This window comes from Ovis aries, chromosome X (genome assembly GCF_016772045.2).
Source record: "Ovis aries strain OAR_USU_Benz2616 breed Rambouillet chromosome X, ARS-UI_Ramb_v3.0, whole genome shotgun sequence".
In the NCBI taxonomy this organism is placed as follows: domain Eukaryota; kingdom Metazoa; phylum Chordata; class Mammalia; order Artiodactyla; family Bovidae; genus Ovis; species Ovis aries.
Genome location: NC_056080.1, coordinates 1,372,686 through 1,396,326, shown reverse-complemented (window position 1 = coordinate 1,396,326; position 23,641 = coordinate 1,372,686). Strand labels below are relative to the sequence as shown.

The 23,641-nt window shown below is 44.8% G+C and overlaps 1 protein-coding gene across 2 annotated transcripts in view; it reads right to left on the bottom strand.

The window, feature by feature from the left end:
* The window catches only part of LOC101118853 (anosmin-1), a 222,078-nt gene that overhangs the window by 162,285 nt on the left and 36,152 nt on the right, over window positions 1–23,641 (bottom strand). For both annotated transcript variants that reach the window (XM_042241675.2, XM_060407548.1), the window contains exon 2: window positions 17,245–17,292. In XM_042241675.2, coding sequence (XP_042097609.1) covers window positions 17,245–17,292 — 48 coding nt within the window. The remainder of the gene's footprint in view (window positions 1–17,244; window positions 17,293–23,641) is intronic.

Sequence of the window (23,641 nt, the reverse complement as noted above, 5' to 3'; positions counted from 1 at the left end):
ATACAGTGAAATGTATAAAAAGCCAAAATGCGCACGGCTCCCCTCTCCCTCCCTCCCCCAAGGAAAAGATGCTGAACACACACTCCCCAAACGCCAGAGCATGAATCTTCACAGCTTAATAGTCCCGGGGCCATTGTGCACTTTCTCCTGGGAAAGGCAGCTCATTCATCTGCAACCGCCCAAGTTCAACCTTTTAGCTGTGAGAACCAGGGTGGGGTGGGGGCGGGGGGCATATGGCCCTCCAGAGTCCCACCGTCTTTAGCAGGAGGAGGCCAGAAGAGTTGCTGTGTCCATCCAGTCGTGTCCTGAGGAAGAACGGCTCGGCTACCCTGCCCCCTCGTCACAATGCTGCCATCGAGGCACGGGAGAAGAGTCTGCAAAAGGCTGGGCCAGCCCCACCTGCAGGCAGCCAAACCCTCGAAGTGACCTTTGCCTGCACAGTGCAAGGCCTGGGAGCCTCCACGGCTCTCATCGTAAACAGCCTTCCCGACATGGAATCCGACAAAGAATCAGTCCCCTGTAGTGAATTCAAATGCATGCGGTTTAATAAGGCAGCAGCTTATGATCCCACTTCTCCTTCTCAGCTCGGCCTTACCCACAACCTGTCTTCCAACACGAAGAGACGTTAACAAGAACGGAGCCACTGGTATAACGAGAAACGCATCGGGGTTGCGGCACTTGTCTCTTGAGCGGGGTTTTCCAATTAGCTAAACAAGGTGATTAACCCAGTTCATCCACACCTGTGTCTCAATGCTGAACATTTTCAAGAGGGACTTTCCATAACCTAAGGCAGTTTGGGAAGGTTTGTCTTTGAAGTTCACAGACAGTTGGGACTATAATAAAAAGAAGGAAGGAAGGAAAGGAAAAAGAAAGGAAGGGAAAGAGAGAGGCAGAGAGAGAGAGAAAAGAAACAAACAGGAGAAAGGAAGGAGGTGAGGAAGGAGGGGAGAGAGAAGGCAGGCCATCCTTACAGAGTGCACACTTAAAGTCGATGCATCCCTCGCACCAATGGAAAATGAACTCACCCACACTGGTTGCTCCGCTCTGAAAGGACGCAGTTGAGAGAAGTCCTTTCTTTATTGTGTGGTTTTAAAGACTATTCTTTGACCTCTGCTATTTATGACTTGAAAGCTGTGAAGACAGGGCCAGACCCCTTTGGCTCCAAAAGGCGCTCACAGACAAAAGCTTTTCACCTTTGTTCCACTTACCTCATTCCACTGCCCCCCACCCCGCCCCGGCTCAGAACATGTCCCTACCGCAGCCCCCTGGTTTCACAAACTGAAATCTCCCCTTTCTCTGGCCCAGTTACAGCCATTGCCGAGCTGACAAGTGGCCACCTTCGCTCCTTTGCAGGGAAGGAAGCAAGGAAGCCCTAGTCATCACCACCCGGCTGAGAGGGGGTCTGGTAGGAATATAGATGTCTTCTCATCTCATGTCAATTAACCATGAAATTGTAGACAGAATGGTTCAGGAAACTAAGCAACGCACGGGGGCAAGTTTCAGCCACAGTGTGGGATTTCTCGAGTTATTATTTTACGATTTATGGACTCATCTGTTGCCTTTCTCACTCTTAATGGCATTCGAGACAGTTTTCAAAGTTCCATCGGATATAGCCAGAAAAACAGATAAAAACTGGACAATAAAAAGTGGAGTCAGTGATAAAGCAAGTTCCCAAAATACATGAGATAAAGTTCAGTAACCTTGCTAAAGTAAGTGATTTTATTTATCATTGAGCCTTCCAACAGCCAACTCTAAGGGAAAAATACAGTGTCCAAGGACTAAAGTATATACCAGTTTCTAGGGGAAGAATAATTACTATTGATTAGATGAACATGCCTGAAGGAGGCACGGCAATCCACTGCAGTATTCTGGCCTGGAGAATTCCACGGACAGAGGAGCCTGGCAGGCTACAGTCCACGGGGTCGCAAAGATTCGGACATGACTGACTGACTAAGCAACAAGGTGAATACAATGAATGCCCCCTCCCCAAATTTTCTCCTAAAAACGGCCCGGAATAACACACTGATGTCCTTGGCAAGTTCCTCAGAGTATTCCCCAATGACTGAGTTTCTGAGACAGTCTCTGAGAATATCGCATGCCTTGCATTGCAGCAACATGGGGTTCAGTAAATGTCATTCATTAAAGGACAATTCTGAGACAGTGAAGGGACATAGTTTAGTCCTGTAATCAAGGCATGGATGGTACAGCATCTGGAAGCTCTATATGCATGAAAGTGAGAGTCGTTCAATTGTGTTTGACTCTTTGTGACCCCGTGGACTATACAGTCCATGGCATTCTCCAGGCCAGAAGACTGGAGTGGGTAGCCTTTCCCTTCTCCAGGGGATCTTCCCATCCCAGGGATCGAACCAGGATCTCCTGCACTGCAGGCAGATTCTTTATTAATTGAGCTATCCATGAGGCACATACAAATGTTGGTGCTCTGGATGACTTTCTGTACTGCAAGGATACAAAAGGTTTGAGCTTCTAGCCCTTGGCAGGTACCAGCAAAGCAGTGGCGTGTGGGTTTTCACTGTCATTTCACAGGCAGCAGAGGTGCTGTTAGCTCCGATACCCACAGCAAAAATTACATATCCTAACGAGGATGATTGTTTGGATAAGAATGTCACCCTAACTCTGCCTACACACACATCAAAGAAGGTGAAGGAAGTACTTGGTCAAGATCCTCCTTAGGAAATAGTATTTTCTCTTCCAACATGGAAGAAACCAAAAAGGTACAAGCTCAATGGGACATCCTATCCATGGCTGCAGTAATTTTAGGCTGAAAGAGAGTTTAGAACAAGTCCCCAGCTTAGCCATCAAACACACATACACACTTCATATTGGAATCAAGCAGAGCCCTATGGGACTTTCCCAAGATGGACCGCCCCTGTGTCCTCTGACTTCCTCCTGATTCTTTGAAAACTTTAGCCTCCTAGGCTTCCCCTGAGATCCAAAAAGCAAATTTAATCTGAAAAGTGAGAGAATGCAGAAAGATGGGAAAACGGTCAAGGAAGACACAGTAATAACAGTTTATCCATTAAACGAAATCAAGGATGGCTATTTCCTCCTCAGGGGCTACAGATAATATTCTGAGCTATGTCCTTGAGCCGTTCTGCAGATACCGAAACCCCATCATGTGAAGGAATTTTACTTCATGTTGACCACAAGTATTCCAGACCCGATAGAACCAGAAGTCCAATAAGGTTGACTCCCAAAATACCACTTGGTTACCTCACCACCAACCCAGCAGCGTAATGTCCATAAGCTGATCACACACCTGCAACCCCTCTCCCGCACCCAGTCATTAATAACATTTCCCTGTACGCTATGACATTCCTGATATGTAGAATCTATAAAGAAATTACACAAGTGAACCTACTTACAAAACAGAAAGAGACTCACAGACTTAGAGAATGACCTTACGGTTGTCAGGGGGAAGAGAGTTAGGGAGTTTGGGATGGACGTGTATGGACGCGTGGGATGGACACATTATATTTAAAACTGGTAACACCAAGGAACTACTACTGTCCAGCAAAGGGACTCTCCTCAGTGTGGCAGCCTGGACGGGAGGGGCATTTGGGGAAGAATGGATACATATATATGTATGGCTGAGTCCCTTTGCTGTTCACCCGAAACTGGTCACAAGATTATTAATTGGCTATACACCAAATAAAAAAAAAAAGTAAAAAAAAAAAATTCCCTGAACTTCCTTCATGGTCCCAGGTTACCGCTCCGTGCTTTCACTGCAAGGGGCACAGGTTCAATCTCCGGCCCCCTGGTTGGGTAAGTGCCACTTTCTGGCTAACTCAAACGTTGTTGTTCAGTCCCTACGTCCTGTCCGACTCTTTGTGACCCTATGGAATGCAGCATACCAGGCTCCTCTGTCCCCCACCACCTCCCAGAGTTGGGCTCAAATTCACGTCCACTGAGTTGGTGATGCGATCTAACCTCTGATGGAACACACTACAACTTCAAAACATCAAGCAGACCATCATCACCGTGTAACGCATGCTGGCGGAGATGTTTTTCATACGTTCCGCGTGCAATCCCTTTCTCAAGTCAGCTTTCAGGAACTCTTCCTCAGTCATGGGCCAAATAAGAGACTTCGTTTGTGTCTCCTTCCATGAGACGGGAGGAGAAATCGAGGACGAGATGCGCAAGAGGTGGGGATTACGAGTTACACGGAGGTGCTTTTTCCCTTCCCGTGTCTTTGCTTTGACGTTTACTGCAGGTGGAAATTCTCTCATCGCCGTAAAAACTGACACGAAACAAGCAGAAACGCATTGGGCTATTCACATGCCACATGCTGGACTAGAATCCAAATAAGAACCTGTTCTTTTCCTTAAATATTGATTGCGCTACTAGCCAAGTGTTAACAAGTTACTGCAGCACACAGGCTAGTTTCTAGGCTAAAAAAACCTTCAGAATGTTCCAGCTACTGCTGGCTAATGATGCCCCAAAGCACACTAATATGTTTGATAAAAGTTCCCAGCGTGAAGGCGGAAAACACTTACCATAAGAATGATGGCGTGAGGGAAAGCAAATCAATGACACTGCTATAGCCTGCCTTCCACGCTAGAGGCTCCAATTAGAGCTCTGAACCTGCGTTCCAGGAGGCTGCGTCAGATGGAAGCGTGCCTCAGATCTCTCGTTGTTAAAACCATTAACTCACCCATCCACCTGCCAGGCTGCAGAGCGACCCTGCTAAGAGCCTTCAGCACTTACGACTTCAGACACGAAGCTCTGAAACTAGGTATTTATTTAGCTGCACCATCTGCCTCAACCTGATGCTGAGAGACCACTCAGGGGAAAAAGATCCTCGATGCTGGGGAAGATTGAAGGCAGCAGAAGGGGCTGCAGAGGATGAGGTGGTGGGATGGCATCATTGATTCAATGGACATGAGTTTAAGCAAATTCTAGGACACACTGAAGGACAGGGAAGCCCGGAGTGCTGCAGTCCATGTGGTCGCAAAGAGTCGGATACGACTTTGCAACTGAACAGCAGACAACCATCTGTAATCTGTTTTTGATTTCACGGGCTCCACATTCTCCCACTTTGTTCATACTGGTGCGGCGATACTGGATGGAGGCAATACTGAACCCTAATTCAGACTTGCTCATTGTGTGATTTGCAACTGCATGGAGATCAGGAACTCTAAGAGCTCAGGTCTCCCAGAGGAGAGACTTCATCACTTGGCGAGCACTCAGCAGTCTTTGGGGTACTCGAGATTGTGCCATTTACTGGCACGGTATTATAGGACAGTCTGACAAATGTGCATTCAACAGTTTTTATTCATCACGCTGGCACAATATTGCATTACAGACCGATTTTTCAAAACAACAGTAGCCAAATTTTAACACACCTCACGATTTCTTTTCCTATGCATTCCATACACATTTTAATTCCACCACTGGTTTCAATAAATAGAATCTCTCTTCCTAAATTATCACATCCCATTTACTTAAAAATGAAGTTATAATCAAGGGGGTGGCAGAGGATAAGATGGCTGGATGGCATCATTGACTCAGTGAACATGAGTTTAAGCAAAGTCAGGGAGACGGGAAAGGACAGGGAAACCTAGCGTGTCCATGGGGTTGCAAAGGGTCAGACAACGACTTAGCAACTGAAGAACAACGTCATGATCGTTACTTACGAAAATAATAATGCTAATATTAAAAATAAAGGGAATTAATTATAACATTGAGGAAGTTTTCTACTCTTGCAGCAGCATATACCTACAACTTCTCTTGACATGTCAGTGGGGACTGCATTTATGAACTACTTGGTAAACTCCCAAAAGATATCACTACGTTGGACAAGAGATGCTCGATATACATCAACTTTGTCCTTGAAGTGGATATTTATACAAAGTCAGGGAAAACTGCATGAATATCAGTAAGTATTACCATAGGTTTTAAGTGTTTTGAAGTAAAAGGAAGAACTGAAATTTCAAACTGTTGCATATTACAACACTGCAAAAGATAAACTGTTCAACTTTGGTTCTTTGGCTATTTGGACATAGCGCATTTCCATGGGTGCCTGAGTTTTCATTTTCCTCCTTAAGATGTATTTTCCTGGGGCTCTATGGACTTACAGTCATTACCACATAAATCATGGGAAGCATCTAACACAAAACAAAAGCCTCCAACAGTCACATTCAGTTATGTTTCTGGGGTTTGACCTTTATCCAATAAATTTCACAGATGCCAAATGAAGCCGTCCAGATGTTCATACGAGCAAAACCAATCTTCCTCACCTCCAAATTTGGCTTCAGAATAAGCCTGGAAAATCACTAACAATCCAGAGTTATGGCCCTTATAAGAACAGAACTCCCACTGAGATCAAAGCAACAGGCCACCACACCAAGATTGAGCCCCGAATTACTGCTTTTCAACTCAAATCCTCACAACCAAATGGGAAACAACCGTCAACCAAGACAGTTACAACACCCAGAAGGAGAAGAATGAGCACGCATACACCCCAGATGGGTGGTTGTCACCCAGAGTGCCAGTCTTAGGCGCAAGGTTCAGAGAGGTAACGGAGCATAAGGTCGAAGCATACTTATCTTACAAATGCATGACTCTCGTGCAAATATAAAATGAACAAGCGTCAAATACTGAACTCATGAAATACTGCCAGGACCAGGAATATCTTACATTTGGTTCAAAGGAGACATCCAAGAAATACAGACATACTGATACAGAAAAAGGATTGCTCAACTGGATTCACAAATACGCGCAAAATGGTCTGTTGATGGGGAAGCTTCAGTTTGCAGTCCCCTGCACACAACCACTTGCATTTCCGCGGACAAGAGTCGTCTGCATTCGTATCAGCCTCCTACCATTTGCAGAGGAAGAAAACAGCTCAAGGATACGAAGAATGTAGATAACCCACAAGATGCAAGATGGAGAGCATCCAGCCACCTTTCAGCTTGCCCCTTTCGAAGCCCTCCACAAGTCTTACTTGTGGCAGAGGATGAGCTGGTTGGATGGCATCACTGACTCAATGGACATGCGTTTGAGCAAACTCCGGGAGACAGTGAAGGACAGGGAAGCCTGGTGTGCTGCAGTCCATGGGGTCACAAAGAGCTGGACACTAAATGACTGAATAAGTCTTACTGGGATTCCCAGGTGGCGTTAGTGGTAAAGAATCCGTTTGCCAGTGCAGTAAGAGACATGGGTTTGACCCCTGGGTCAGGAAGATCCCCTAGAGAAGGACATGGCCACCCACCCCCATATGCCTGCCTAGAGAATCCCATGGATAAAGGAGCCTGGCAGACTCCAGTCCATGGAGTTTCAAGGGTCGGACATGACTTAGTGACTTTGCACACACGCACAACTCTTACTGGCTCTAATAATCACTGAATGTCCAAAAATTAATTGTGATTTAATATTTTCTTCATATTGTTTGGGCTTCCTTGTAACTCAAATGGTAAAGAATCTGCCGGCAATGTGGGAGACCCAGGTTTGATCCCCGGGTCGGGAAGATTCCCTAGAGAGGAAAATGGCAACCCACTCCAGCATTCTTGCTTGGAAAATGCCATAGACGAAGGAGCCTGGTGGGCTACAGTCCATGGAGTTGCAAAGAGTTGGATATGACTAGGAGACTTCACTTTCACTTCCCTTTCCTTTATTTACCATTCCTTTCCCTTGGACTGCAAGGACATCCAACCAGTCCATTCTAAAGGAGATCAGTCCTGGGTGTTCTTTGGAAGGAATGATGCTGAAGCTGAAACTCCAGTACTTTGGCCATCTCATGCAAAGAGTTGACTCACTGGAAATGACTCTGATGCTGGGAGGGATTGGGGGCAGGAGGAGAAGGGGATGACCGAGGATGAGATGGCTGGATGGTATCACCGACTTAATGGACGTGAGTTTGAGTGAACTCCAGGGGTTGGTGATGGACAAGGAGGCCTAGAGTGCTGCGATTCATGGGGTTGCAAAGAGTCGGACACAACTGAGCGAATGAACTGAACTGAACTGAACAGTCAACGAATCCTCAAAAGCTGATCAACAATCTTCCACACGAGGTGTTAATAACGGTCCATTTATTAGTTTCAATACATCAAGATATGTCTTTGTATTGAGAGAAAAATACTACTTGACTGTTTTTGTTTTTGCTTGCTTTTGCCCATGGGAATGCCTTGGCAGACAAGCGAGGTTGGCAAACTACAGCAAGTGGGCAAACCCAGCTCAGCACCTGTTTTTGTACAGCTGGCGAGCACAGAATTGTTCTTACTTTTTTAAATGTGGCTGGCGAAAATAAAATGTCATGACAAGGAAGTTATATGAAATTCCAATTTCAGTGTCTGCACGTAATGTTTCATTGGAAAACAGCCGCTTACCTTTATTTATCTCCTATCTATTACTTTTTTTTTCAGGCTACAATGGCCACGAGAGTAGTTGCCACCGCGATCTGAAGGACCACAAAGATGAAAACATTTACTATCAGATCCTCTACAGAAACTGTATATGATGAGAATCAGAATTCCTAACATTATAATGGGCCTCTGAAAGGTGCTAGGTGCATGCCACATGGTCAGTAAACCATGTGTTTATTTCCCTTCAAGTTATAAAGTAAAACTTCTGAGAACAGAACTGTGTTCTTCAATTCTTTTTGTCGTTGTTCAGTTGCTCAGTCGTGTCTGACTCTTGGGGACTACATGGACTGTAGCACACCAGGCCTCCCTGTCCGTCACCATCTCCCGGAGCTTGCTCCAACTCATGTCCATTGAGTCAGTGATGCCAACCAACCATCTCGTCCTCTGTCATCCCCTTCTCCTCCTGCCTTCTCCCTTAATTCTTTTTATAACTTGCAAAATGCACAGACAAAGGCTTCGGAACTTCTCTTGGCACTACTGAGACTGAAGTCAGGAAGCTCCTCACCGTGAGGGAGTCCTATACGTTTTGCGGTTTGTCAGCACCCCTGACCTCCACCCACTAAATGCCAGTAGCTTCCCATCACCAATAGTGACCACCAAAAATGCCTCCCGCCATTGCCAAACATCCCCTGGGGAGCAAAGTCGCTCAGGCTGTGATCTCAAGCAATGCTGGACAGTAAGTCACTGTTCCAAATTACGAAGGAGCTGAAAGCTGCTAATGAAACCTGACTTCATTAAAGGAGGAAAATTTTCCTAATTAATAATAAATGATCTTAATTTATTATTAATTCAGGTCAGTTCAGTTCAGTCGCTCAGTCGTGTCTGACTCTTTGCAACCCCATGAATCACAGCATGCCAGGCCTCCCTGTCCATCACCAGCTCCTGGAGTTCACTCAGAGTCGCGTCCATCGAGTCAGTGATGCCATCCAGCCATCTCATCCTCTGTCGTCCCCTTCTCCTCCTGCCCCCAATCCCTCCCAGCATCAAAGTCTTCTCCAATGAGTCAACTCTTCACATGAGGTGGCCAAAGTATCAGATTGTCAGCTTTAGCATCATTCCTTCCAAAGAAATCCCAGGGCTGATCTCCTTCAGAATGGACTTGTTGAATCTCCTTGCAGTCCAAGGGACTCTCAAGAGTCTTCTCCAACACCACAGTTCAAAACCATCAATTCTTCAGCGCTCAGCCTTCTTCACAATCCAATTCTCACATCCATACATGACTACTGGAAAAACCATAGCCTTGACTAGACGGATCTTAGTTGGCAAAGTAATGTCTCTGCTTTTGAATATGCTATCTAGGTTGGTCATAACTTTTCTTCCAAGGAGTAAACGCCTTTTAATTTCATGGCTGCAATCACCATCTGCAGTGATTTTGGAGCCCAAAAAATAAAGTCTGACACTGTTTCCATTGTTTCCCCATCTATTTCCCATGGAGTGATGGGACCGGATGCCATGATCTTTGTTTTCTGAATGTTGAGCTTTAAGCCAACTTTTTCACTCTCCTCTTTCACTTTCATCAAGACGCTTTTTAGTTCCTCTTCACTTTCTGCCATAAGGGTGGTGTCATCTGCATATCTGAGGTTATTGATATTTCTCCCGGCAATCTTGATTCCAACTTGTGTTTCTTCCAGTCCAGCATTTCTCATGATGTACTCTGCATAGAAGTTAAGTAAGCAGGGTGATAATATACAGCCTTGATGTACTCCTTTTCCTATTTGGAACCAGTCTATTGTTCCATGTCCAGTTCTAACTATTGCTTCCTGGCCTGCATACAGATTTCTCAAGAGGCAGGGTGCAAAAAGAGATAAGAAAGCCTTCTTCAGCGACCAATGCAAAGAAATAGAGGAAAAGAACAGAATGGGAAAGACTAGAGATCTCTTCAAGAAAATTAGAGATACCAAGGGAACATTTCATGCAAAGATGGACTCAGTACAGGACAGAAATGGTCTGGACCTAACAGAAGCCAAAGACATTAAGAAGAGATGGCAAGAATACACAGAAGAACTGTACAAAAAGGATCTTCACGACCAGGATAATCACGATGGTGTGATCACTCATCCAGAGCCAGACATCCTGGAATGTGAAGTCAAGTGGGCCTTAGGAAGCATCACTATGAACAAAGCTAGTGGAGGTGATGGAATTCCAGTAGAGCTATTTCAAATCCTGAAAGATGATGCTGTGAAAGTGCTGCACTCAATATGCCAACAAATTTGGAAAACTGAGCAGTGGCCACAGGACTGGAAAAAGTCAGTTTTCATTCCAAACCCAAAGAAAGGCAATGCCAAAGACTGCTCAAACTACTGCACAATTGCACTCATCTCACACACTAGTAAAGTAATGCTCAAAATTCTCCAAGCCAGGCTTCAGCAATATGTGAACCGTGAACTTCCTGATGTTCAAGCTGGTTTTCGAAAAGGCAGAGGAACCAGAGATCAGATTGCCAACATCTGCTGGATCATAGAAAAAGCAAGAGAGTTCCAGAAAATCATCTATTTCTGCTTTCTTGACTATGCCAAAGCCTTTGACTGTGTGGATCACAATAGACTGTGGAAAATTATTAATTAGGAAATAATTAATTACCCGCCTCCTGAGAAATCTGTATGCAGGTCAAGAAGCAACAGTTAGAAGCAGACAGGGAACAATGGACTGGTTCCACATTGGGAAAGGAGTCCTTCAAGGCTGTATAATGTCCCCCTGCTCATTTGACTTGCAAGTGGAGAACATCAAGCAAAAGGTCGGTGTGGATGAAGCACGAGCTGGCATCGTGACTGCAGAGAGGAAGAGAAAGGTCAACAGCCTCAGATATGCAGATGACACTGCCCTTACGGCAGAGAGTGAAGAGGAGCTACACAGCCTCTTGATGAACGGGAAAGAGAGTGAAAAAGCTGGCTTAAGACTCAACATTCAGAAAATGAAGATCATGGAATCCAGTCCCATCACTTCATGGCAAACAGATGGGGAAACAGTAGAAACCGTGAGAGACTTTATTTTCTCGGGCTCCAAAGTCACTGCCAATGGTGACCGCAGCCATGAAATTAGAAGACACTTGCTCTTTGGAAGAAAAGCTTTGACAAACCTAGAGAGCATATTAAAAAAAAAAACACACACACACACACACACACAGAGGCATTACTGACATAAGGACCGTACAGTCAAAGCAAACGTTTTTCTAGTGGTCATGTATGGATGTCAGAGTTGGACCATAAAGAAAGCTGAGTGCTGAATAACTGATGCTTTTGAACTGTAGTGTTTCAGAAGACTCCTGAGAGTCCCTTGGACTGCAAGGAGATCCAACCAGTCCATCCTAAAGGAGATCAGTCCTGAATAGTCATTGGAAGGGCTGATGCTGAAGGTGAAACTCCAATCCTCTGGCCACCTGATGCAAAGAGCTGACTTATTGGAAAAGACTCTGATGCTGGGTAAGACTGAAGGCAGGACGAGAAGGGGACGACAGAGGATGTGATGGTTAGATGGCATCACTGACTCGATGGACATGAGTCTAAGCAAGCTCCGGGAGTTGGTGATGGACAGGGAAGCCTGGTGTGCTGCAGTCCATAAGGTCGCAAAGAGTCAGACACGACTGAGAAACTGGACTAAACTGAATAAACTGATTATGCTACATTACTCAGGTACAAAATGGGTTATATAACCTTTTTTTCCCTGAAGGCAGTACAGTAAGGATGTACTTTGAAGGAGGAAGAAAATGTAATGTATACATTTCACTCATGGATCATTCATAAACACTTAATGAGCACCAGCCAGAATGGCTATCATAAAATATATCCATAAACAGTAAATAATGGAGAAGGTGTGGGGAAAAGGGAACCCTCCTGCACTGTTGGTGGGGATGTAAACTGGTACAGCCACTATGGAGAACAGTATGCTGCTGCTGCTGCTAAGTCGCTTCAGTCGTGTCCGACTCTGTGCGACCCCATAGACGGCAGCCCACCAGGCTCCCCCGTCCCTGGGACTCTCCAGGCAAGAACACTGGAGTGGGGTGCCATTTCCTTCTCCAATGTATGAAAGTGAAAAGTGAAAGCGAAGTCGCTCAGTTGTGTCGGAGAACAGTATGGAGGGTCCTTAAAAAACTAAAACTAGAGCTATGGCTCTGCCCCCTGGAGAATGAAATGGCAACCCACTCCAGTATTCCTGCCTAGAAAATGCCATGGACGGAGGAGCCTGGTGGGCTACAGTGCATGCAGTTGCAAAGAGTCAGACGCGACTGAAGCAACTTAGCATATGCACACGACCCTGAAATCCCACTCCTGGGCATATATCCAGAGGAAAACCTGACCCAAGAGGATACGCACACCCCCGTGTTCAGTGCAGCGCTATTCACAGCAGCAAAGACATGGAAACGACTCAAACGTACACCAACAGAAGAAAGGGTATAGAAACTGTGGCACATATATAAAGTGGAGGATTACTCGCCATTTCAAAGAAGGAAGTCATGCCATCCGCAGCAACATCTATGGACCTAGAGCTTGTCACGCTAAGTGAAACTAAGTCAGATGGAGAGGGAGAAATACACTATGACCTACCTTAGATGTAGAATCTACAAAGAAATTATACAAATGAACTACTTACAAAACAGACAGAGATGAACAGACCCAGAAAACAAACTTATGGTTGCCAGGGAGAAGATAAGTCAGTGAGTTTGGGATAGACATGTACTCTGCTATATGTAACATGGAGAACCACCAAGGACCTGCTGTCCAGCACAGGGAACTCTGCTCAATACTCTGTAATAAACTTATGGTTCCCAGGGGAGAAGGATGGGGGAAGGGATAGTTAGGGAGTTTGGGATGGACATGGACACACTGCTGGATTTAACATGGGTGACCAGCAAGGACCTGCTGTGTAGCACAGGGAACTCTGCTCAATACTCTGTAATAACCTTATGGTTCCCAGGGGAGAAGGATGGGGGAAGAGATAGTTAGGGAGTTTGGGATGGACACGCACACACTGCTGTGTTTAACATGGAGAACCAGCAAGGACCTGCTAGACAGCACAGGGACCTCTGCTCAGTGTCATGTGGCAGCCTGGATGGGAGGGGAGTTTGTGGGAGAAGGGATGCATGTATACGTATGGCTGAATCACTTCAATGTTCACCTGAAACTGTCACAACATTGTTTGTTAATCAGCTATACCCCAATACAAAATAAAAAGTTGGAAAAAAAAAAAAAGACAAATGCTCGGTAAGCAACGACTCCATACCCAAACACGGTTCTAGGCTTCAAGATCCCACAATGAACAAAGCGCGATACAATCAATGGCTGCCTGGAGCTTCTTTTCTGGTGAAGGAGACAGAATCGCAGAGGCAAAGAAATAGGTATATAAAATGACAAGGCTGTAGTATGGCCGAGGACACTGTAAAGGGGTGGGAGGTGATACGGGAGGGCAAGGCTGAGGAGGTGGCATTTGTGCTGAGATGTGAATCGGGGGTGGGGGGGGGGGGGGGGGGGCGGTGGTGCATGGTGAGTTGGGTGTCTATGGGAGAAGCCTCCTGGGAGGAGGTAAAAGACATGTTGAAGGGGGCTGAACACAGGAGGAAGTGGAGAGAGACCACAGGCAGATGAGACAGTGTTTACACTGAAGGAGATGCTTAGACATTAAAGGGCGTGAGGCAAATGGCAGCATGATTCCGACTACATGTGTAAAGGGTCTTTCCAGCACCCACATGCACACAGTCGAATGTGGGAGACCCAAGAGCATGCTCACAGACTGGTCCAGACAAGAGATGCTGGCAGGCTGGACAAGGCTGGCAACTGGATGGGGGGAAGAACTCATGTTCTGGAAAGATCCTGATGGTGACCAACTTTGCAGACGCAACCAGAACTAGTTAGAAACTGTGTACTTTCTATAAAAAGCAGAGACATCCCTTTGCCAACAAAGGTCTGTATAGACAAGGCTATGTTTTTTCCAGTAGTCATGTGTGGATATGAGAGTTGGACCATAAAGAAGTCTGAGCACCAAAGAATTGGTGCTTTTGAACTGTGGTGCTGGAGAAGACTCTTGAGGGTCCCTTGGACTGCGAGGAGATCCAACCAGTCCATCCTAAAGGAGATCAGTCCTGAATATTCACTGGAAGGACTGATGCTGAAGCCGAAGCTCCAATGCTTTGTCCACCTGATGTGAAGAGTCGACTCATCGGAAAAGACCCTGATGCTGGGAAAGATTGAGGGCAGGAGGAGAAGGGGACAACAGAGGATGAGATGGTTGGATGGCATCACTGACTCAATGGACATGAGTTTGAGCAAACTCGGGGAGATAGTGAAGGACAGGGAAGCCTGGCGTGCTGCAGTCCACGGGGTCGCAAAGACTTGGACACGACTTAGCCACTGAACAACAACTTTCTATGAAATATTCTGTAAACTTTATCTTTTAACATACACTCAGTTACGTCATCAGCATAACTTTTAGACTTGGTGGGGTTTTTTTAACTCTTTTGTCCCAATATTTGCTCAAAACTGTTTTTAAAGCTGTAGATCTTCATTCAAGACCACAATGGAGACAGCATTCCCAACTTGAGTTGCCACTATCAGTGTGCTTGCCTGGGAAGTCCAATGGGCAGAGAATCCTGGCTGGCCACCGTCCACTGGATGACAAAGAGTCAGGCACGACTTAGTGACTAAACCACCACCCACCCGGTTTGCTGAGTTATTTCAGGACCATTATCCAATATGTGTGTGCCTGATTTTCCCCACGTGTAAAATGGAGTTATCATCGCTTACCCTTCACTCCATTAACCAGAAGATCAAGAGGAAAAGCTTACACGGTGCTTCAAGTCTCAAAAGAAACGCCAACTATCTGCGAATGTACCCAGTGATAATATCCAAAGGAGATCAACTCTGATTAACACGTAAGGCTCATCCCCACGGATTCAGACTCAAGACAACCCTGAAAGTTACGTCAGCTTTGTAATATAGTCCAAAGGTTCTGGTGGAATTAGCCGTGACTTATTGATTCATTTTTGCTTTCAGGCAAAAGGAATTGATTTCTGTTCTTGTGAAATTCAGTCTCTCATGTCAGCCTGGATCATCCAATTATGAAATATGGTTCAACAATCTGTATTCCCCAGAGCTGTAATGTTCTTTAATTAGGGTATTTTAGAAGCAATTCAAATGAATCTCTCCCATTCAAATTTCAAATGTATAAAAAAGAATTAATCTCTTGATGGGGTAAGGATAAAAGGGGTGCTAAGTACAAATACTACAGATACAAAAAATTACCATCATGTGAAGGAAAGTTATGACCAACCTAGACAGCATATTAAAAAGCAGAGATATTACTGTGCCAACAAAGGTCCATCTAGTCAAGGCTATGGTTTTTCCAGTGGTCATGTATGGATGTGAGAGTTGGACTGTGAAGAAAGTTGAGCACTGAAGAATTGATGCTTTTGAACTGTGGGTTGGAGAAGACTCTTGAGAGTCCCTTGGACTGCAAGGAGATCCAACAAGTCCATCTTAAAGGAGACCAGTCCTGGATGTTCATTGGAAGGACTGATACTGAGGCTGAAACTCCAATACTTTGGCCACCTGATGCGAAGAGTTGACTCACTGGAAAAGACCCTGATGCTGGGAGGGATTGGGGGCAGGAGGAGAAGGGGATGACAGAGGATGAGATGGCTGGATGGCATCACGGACTCGATGGACATGAGTTTGGGTGAATTCCGGGAGTTGGTGATGGACAGGGAGGCTTAGCGTGCTATGATTCATGGGGTTGCAAAGAGACATGACTGAGCAACTGAACTGAACTGAATACCCAACCAACAAAACTGGAAAAAAAAAACTAATTATGAAATTTAGTCACGTGGCCATATTTTCTTACACACACACACACACAATCCTTTTCTGTAATGATGACATAAACAAATTCAACACTAGTTGAAGAACAATTAATATAACAGATACCAGAAAATGTCTTATCAGGGCCAATGTTTGCGATCCTATATAAAAAGGAAAAGGATTGTAAACCAGACATTCCATTTCTGCCCAGAATCTAGAGAGTCAGAGGTAAGCAGAGCTTGCTTTCACCAAATTATTTCACATTCACACGATTATACAATTTTGACTATAAAATAAAAGAAGGCTTTAACTTTCAGTCTAATAGTAGCACCCATGAAAGAAATTTCAGCAAACTCTACCACGATCGCAAAGCACTCCAGTATGTACAGCAGGTTTCAACTGTATTCACTTATACTATCTGAATATAAAGCCAACTTTCAGACTAGAGCTGAAGCATATACATGTATATTACATATATACACACATACAGATTTTTATAGCTTATGATGTTTTTGGACTGAGAAATTTATGCCATCAAACATAGGAATGAGAATAATGTGAAATTTAAAACATGGGTGTGCAACAAGAAATACTCAGAAACAGAAAAGAGGCTGCTTGCTTAAAGAATCGAATTATTTAACGACCAGTTCCTGCACACAAAGTAAACACATACAAAATTACTTAGCTGTGAGTCGAATGCATTAAGTCTTCTGGTGGAATCAGAAGATGTTTTCTCCTTAAAAACATTTTTGACTAAAATAACTAGAGAATGGAGAGACAAATAAGGTAATATATAGAAATACTGATACATACATCTTGATTGCAGCAGTGACTACATTAACGGAATCTATCCAAGTGATAAACATGTTACAAAACTATATTAATACATCCCTTGCACCAATGATGATTATCTGCTTTTGATACTGTGCTACGAATATATAAGGTATAAACATTGGTGGAAAGAGAGTGAACAGTACATGTGATTTCTCTCCACTAGCTTTGCACCTTCCTGTGACTCTACACTTATTCCAAAATTAATTTTTAAAAAAATACTGATACAGTTGTAGGGCACATACCTTTGAACATTGCTTGTGATTCTGGCACCAAACCAGGGAACCATTGTTCTGCAAAACGAAAAAGGAAACATTGACTCGTTAGACACTTTTCTATTTGAAAACTGCATACACCTGTGCTTTAATATAATTTAAAAATATCAGCCCTAATCAAAGACCAACTTGCCACCCTGCTATGTCTTTCTTCCGAAAACAGAAAAGTGTGTTTCTAATGGAAATCGTGTTTTGCCCTTGACTTCATGATACAAACACATATAAAATAATGAAGAATTTCAAGCTGTTCTGGGAAGGAAAAGTGTGTGAGCCATCTCTCAGGGGTGTGCTGAGTGATCAAATACAGACCAGCAGGAAAATGACCTGCAGAGGTGTCTTCCTGGAGGCTTTTCAATTTCAACTAATCAGTAAAAAGAGTTTGAGCCTGGAAGTCAGATACCATGTGAAAAATGTTCTCTCTCTCTCTCTTTCCCCCTTCTCTGGATGTGTGACTCTGGACAAGGGGCTTGTCTGTCCCTCAGTTCATCCGCCTGTAAAGCATAAAGACATTAGCTCTTGCATGTGGTCAGTGGTATAAGTAAGTGAGGGGATATGCACAAACCACTCAAACACACCAAATGCCAGGATTAGGATTTATTCAAATTCAAATTTATTTTATTGAAGTCTAGCTGATTTATAATGTTGTGTTAATTTCTGCTGTACAGAGTGACTTTGTTATACATACATATATATATACACATATATATACACACATTTTTTTCATATTCTTTTCCATCATGCTTTATCAGAGGATATTGAGTGAATGAGCACTGATGCTGAAGCTGAAATTCCAATTCCTTGGCCACCTGATGCAAAGAGCTGACTCACTGCCAAAGACCCTGATTCTGGGAAAGATTGAAGGCGGGAACAGAAGGGGAGAACAGAGGATGAGATGGTTGGATGGCATCACCGACTCAACAGACATGAGTTTGAGTAAACTCGGGGAGTTGGTGATGGACAGGGAGGCCTGGCGCTCTGCAGTCCATGGAGTTGCAAAGAGTCGGACATGACTGAGCAACTGAACTGAACTGATTGAGTACAGTTCCCTGCGTTCTACAGTAGAACCTTGTTTATCCATCCTATATATATATGCGTGTTTCCATCTGCTAACCCAAAACTCCCAAGTTGTCCCTCTCCACCACCCCACCCCCTTGACAACCATCAGTCTGTCCTCTACGTCTGTGAGTCTCTTTCCACACATTCGTGTCGCATTTTAGATTCTACATGTAAGTGACAGCCTACGATCTTTCTCTATCTGACTTATTTCACTTACGTGATGATCTCGGCATCCATCCATGTTGCTGCCAATGGCCTTATCTCATTGTTTTCTGTGGCTGACTAGTATTTTATTCTATATATAATTTTCTTTACCCACTCATCTGTTGATGGATATTTACATTGCTTCCATATCTTGGCTATTATAAATAGTGACACCATGAACATAGGGGTGCACGCATCTTTTTGGAATTACAGTTCTATAGGACTATGATTTATTATCCTTAGATTCTGAATTTCTGTCTGAAACTTGTCCTCATACATGACTAAAATTTTGGTTGGATTATGATACTTTACATCAGACTGTGCTAGGCTGGGATAGGTTGGGAGAGCTCATGGAAATGGTCACCTGGTAATTAAGACGCTGTGACCTCCTGTTCTCTGAAGTTCAAAGTTAGCTACGAGATTAAAGTAGCCCATTACCTATGGCTGAATGCCTAAACTTTTAATTTTAAGAATATCATAGTGAATAAAATAGTACCACCTTTGTTTGCACTCAAAAGAACACTGAACCAATAAAATACCTTTTGAAAAATATTCTTATTACAAAATTGATACATAATTCACATATGCAAAATTCACTCATTTAAACTGAAAAATTCAGTGGTTTTTAATAGAAAGGCAGTGCTACCATCATCACGGATTGTTGGACTTTTTCATCACCTCTGACACAAAACTGTCCATTTTGCAGGCCCTCTCCTCCGACTCTGACAGCCACTAACATCCATTCTTTCTCTAGAAATTTCCTTACTCTGGACACTTCGTGTAAATGGAACCAGAACATACGTAGTCTTCTGTGTCTGGATCATTTCACTTCATCACGTTTTACATTGTGCTCTTGAGAGTCTCTTGGACAGCAAGGAGATCAAACCAGTCCATCCTAAAGGAAAGCCATCGTGAATATTCACTGGAAGGACGGAAGCTGAAGCTCCAGTACTTGATGCAAAGAGCTGACTCATTGGAAAAGACCCTGATGCTGGGAAAGACTAGAGGCAGGAGGAGAAGTGGGTGACAGAGGATGAGATGGCATCACTGACTCGATGCACAGGAGTTTGAGCAAGCTCCAGGAGAAATAGGAGAGGACAGAGAAGCCTGGCATTCTGCAGTCCATGAGGCAGCGAACAGTCGGACACAACTTAGCAACCGAACAGCAGTCTTTTTGCTTCATCCCCACTGTCACATACATCAATACTTCATCCACCCTTTTTTCACCGTCAGATTATATTGTACGGATATCTGCTCTTCCATTCACAATAACACATCTTCCTAATGCAGGATTCTCAAAATCACTGGGTAGATCTCAACTGTTTAGGATTAGAAATTTCCCTCTTCTATCTAAAAATCATTGGGCTAAAAGATCTCTGTCCTGCAGGAAAGCTTTCCCCATTAAGTGTCTCTGTCATACTAACTCAAGTCTCCTTCACAAGCTTAACTCCCCCAAATTGCTGAATGCCCCTAACAATTTTAGATAATCTGGTATTAACCTCCTTACCCCCTCGCTGAGCTGCACTCATCCTCAGTGGGCACTGATATCTCCCTACATTATCAATGCCTACCAATCCACCAATAAGGGCTGGAGCTGTGTATGAACAGCTTGGACTGAGGTCAGGCATGGTCTTTTGTAGGCTTGATATCAGAGAAATAAGAATTTAATAGACTGGGTGGGGGCCAAAGCTGGACAAATTTAATTACTGGCAATAATGTGTTCAAGAAAGAGGCCATTATGGGAAAACCCAGTGCTTTTCATAAAAACTGGTGACAGTGTTCACAAGGGCTTTAGGCAGATCAAGGTATTGATCACAAGCCGACTGTGCTGTGTTCAGACATGTCTCAGTCATGTCTGAGTCTTTGCGAGCCCAGGGACTATAGCCCGCCAGACTCCTCTCTCTGAGAGATTTCCCAGGCAAGAATACTGGAGTCGGGTAGCCATTCCCATCTCCACGACATCTTGCTGGAGATACAGGGATCGAACCTTCCAAGGACCAGGTCCGGCAGACCACAGCCTGACCCCAACTTGAGTGCCCTGCGCTCACGCCCCAGATATGGGAACCAGTGAGGTTCCCTCCAAAAAGACACAGGGCTAAAGTGAATGGACTCCCAACCTTGGAGACCAGGTCGAGGCCAGATCTTGACCACCTGCTTCAGCAAGGTCATGGTCTGAGGGGGCCTTCCCTGGTGGCTCAGATAGACAAGCATCTTCCTGCCAGTGCAGGAGGCCCTGGGCTGGGAAGAGCCCCTGGAGACGGGAAAGGCTACCCACTCCAGTGTTCTTGGGCTTCCCTTGTGGCTCAGCTGGTAAAGAATCCTCCCACAATGTGGAAGACTTGGGTTTGATCCCTAGGTCAGGAAGATCCCCTGGAAAAGGGAATGGCAACCCAGTGTAGTATTCTTGCCTGCGAAATCCCATGGACGGAAGAGGCTGACAGGGCCACGGTCCATGGGGTTGCAAAGAGTCGGACACGACTGAGCGACTCCATGACAACAACAGTGTGGTCTGAAGACCCTCTGCCTCCCTGAGTCAGGTCAGCGCATCCTGCCCCTTGCCCTGGGATCCCTGACCTGGGACCGGCTTCCACCAGCCTCCCCTCCTGGTCTTCTTTCTCCTGGACACACGGGCAGGCCCTCTGCAGCTCTGCCTCTGCTCTTGAGAGATGCATCACACACCCTCCTGCTCTAGGATCTCTTTTCCCTGCCCTGAGTCTTAAGCTCCTCAATGGGAGTGTGCTCCTGGAGACAGGGATTCCTGTTTCCAATCCCCCTGAAACCTTCACGCTGGCAACTGGGCCAGCTTCTTGGGCCAATTGCAAGGGTGCCCAGGGCTGCAGAAGCAGGCATGGCAACTGCTCCCTGCCCCCAGCGATGGGCTGACAAAAATATTACCAGCGGGGTCATATGCCACTGACCTGAGTATTATCGATAAATAGCATGATTGAGACAGTACAAGCATCTGCACACACACACATCCTGCAGCCAGCGGTGAAACTCAGCTGTGAGTGCCATGGTGAAGAAAAGCGAGGGAGACGGACAGAGAGACTGAGAGCGGGCTGTGAATGAAATCTCCAGATGTATAAACCACAAGGAGAGTAGGAATCGGACCAGAGGGCTCCCAACATGGTAAGCTCAGACAATATCAGATCGGGTGGGGCGGCTGGAGCAGGGAATAGGCGAGGAGATGGGGTGAACACGCAGGAAGTGGAGCCGGTTACAAATTCCTGGAAAGAACACTTTTCACTTAGTATATGTCTTAGGATTAAAAAAAAAAATAAAAAAAAAACAACAACATAGATTAGAGCTGTGAGAAGCTCCGTTCATGGCACATCTTGGTTAGAATCCTTCTGTTCGCTTTGGAGGTAAAATGGTCAAACCTCAACAACAGACGAATCCAGGGAAGGGTGCTTTCAGCTGCCTGACAAACGCAAACACGACTGCCAGCCCCAGGCTGAAACACACATTGCTGCCGGTCCCATTGGCCTGCACACCCTATCCCAGCAGCCACTGAGCCCATCTATCACTGACATTTTCCTGGGATTTAATACCAACGCATTTCCTCCACCGAAGCACTTTCATTTGAGGCCAAATTTCCCATTAATCACAAAAAATGAAACGCTGTCCTTAGAAAGAAATATTGGGGGCAACAGCAAGCAGGCATGAAAGGTTTATTATGATTATAATCGTTAACTTTTTTATTACAAAAGATAGGATGTCATAGCTTGCTGGGGAAGATTAAAAAGATAATCCATGTAAAGAGTTTAGCAAAATGGTTGGCACAGAGTTAGATGTTTAAAAAAAAAAAAAAAAGATGATTGTGATTATAAATTTTACTATGTTTGCCATTATTTTTGTTCCGAGAAGTAGAAGAGTAATCCTGGACTGTCAAACTCCCAGCTCCCGTGTATAACACGCATCCTATGCTAACTGGTTTCATCTTATTAGCGAGGCTCAGAGGGTGAGGGGGTTTGGGGTACTGAGATGGGTCGGGTTGGGGTGGGAAGAACCATGTTTTCTTCCCTTCAGCTCAGTTCAGTCGCTCAGTCGTGTCTGAGTCTTTGCGACCCCATGGACTACAGCACACCAGGCCTCCCTGTCCATCACCAACTCCCAGAGTTTACTCAAACTCATGTCCATTGCGTTGGTGATGCCATCCAACTCTCTCATCCTCCATCGTACCCTTCTCCTCCTGCCCTCAATCTTGCCCAGCATCAGGGTCTTTTCCAATGAGTCAGCTCTTCCCTGAGTGGTAGCAATTTTCCAACATTTGTCAATGTGATGAGAGGACAACTGCTTTAATTGCCTTTGACTGGCCATTTGTATTTCCTCTACGGTGAACTGTCTCTTCATTTTACCATTTCCATTTTGGAGAGTCCACCCTCTTCTCAGATACTGTAGCAGCTATTAGTACCCATTAGACTTAGTAATAATTTGCCTGTTACTTACTGCTTTAAATAAAAGGTTTCCAGTACATTGTTTGTCTTTTGAATTTACTCATGGAGTTTTCTCCACGTAGAAATTTTCTACACACACACACACATTCACATTTCCCCACCCAAAGTGTCTCTATTTCCTTTTGGGATTTTGAGTTTCCTGTTTTCTTTAAAACAATTGCCCCCCGCCACCCCCACCCATGACAAGGTTTTGCAGCTGCCCTATGCTTTTGGTTTTATCAATCAGCATCTTCCGCACAATTTATCTCTACAAAGAACTTCTAAGAATGCTGCCTAATGGCATGGCGGATGTCTGTAAACCCCCGATTAGCTGCAGCCACTGTGTTTAGGCCAGGTGTGCATGAACACCCCACCATCCACCTATGCAGCTTACCTGGAATGCTCTCTGAGCAGAGGAGCAATGGAAAAATATAAAAACCCAGAGCATTTCAACATCCTGCCCAGGGGGGAGTTTTTAGCCGGATTACAATAGCATTCACCAGTTAAGCCACTTGACAACAAAAAATAAAATACAGTATCTGCAATAAAGTCTCACTCTGGCTGAAAGCCAGCAAAAATAAAGAGCCAAAGTACATTAGGCATGAAAGATATTTGCCTCTAGAATCATCCCTTTAACCTCCAGGTAGCATCAGACAGTGGGACTTTGGTAA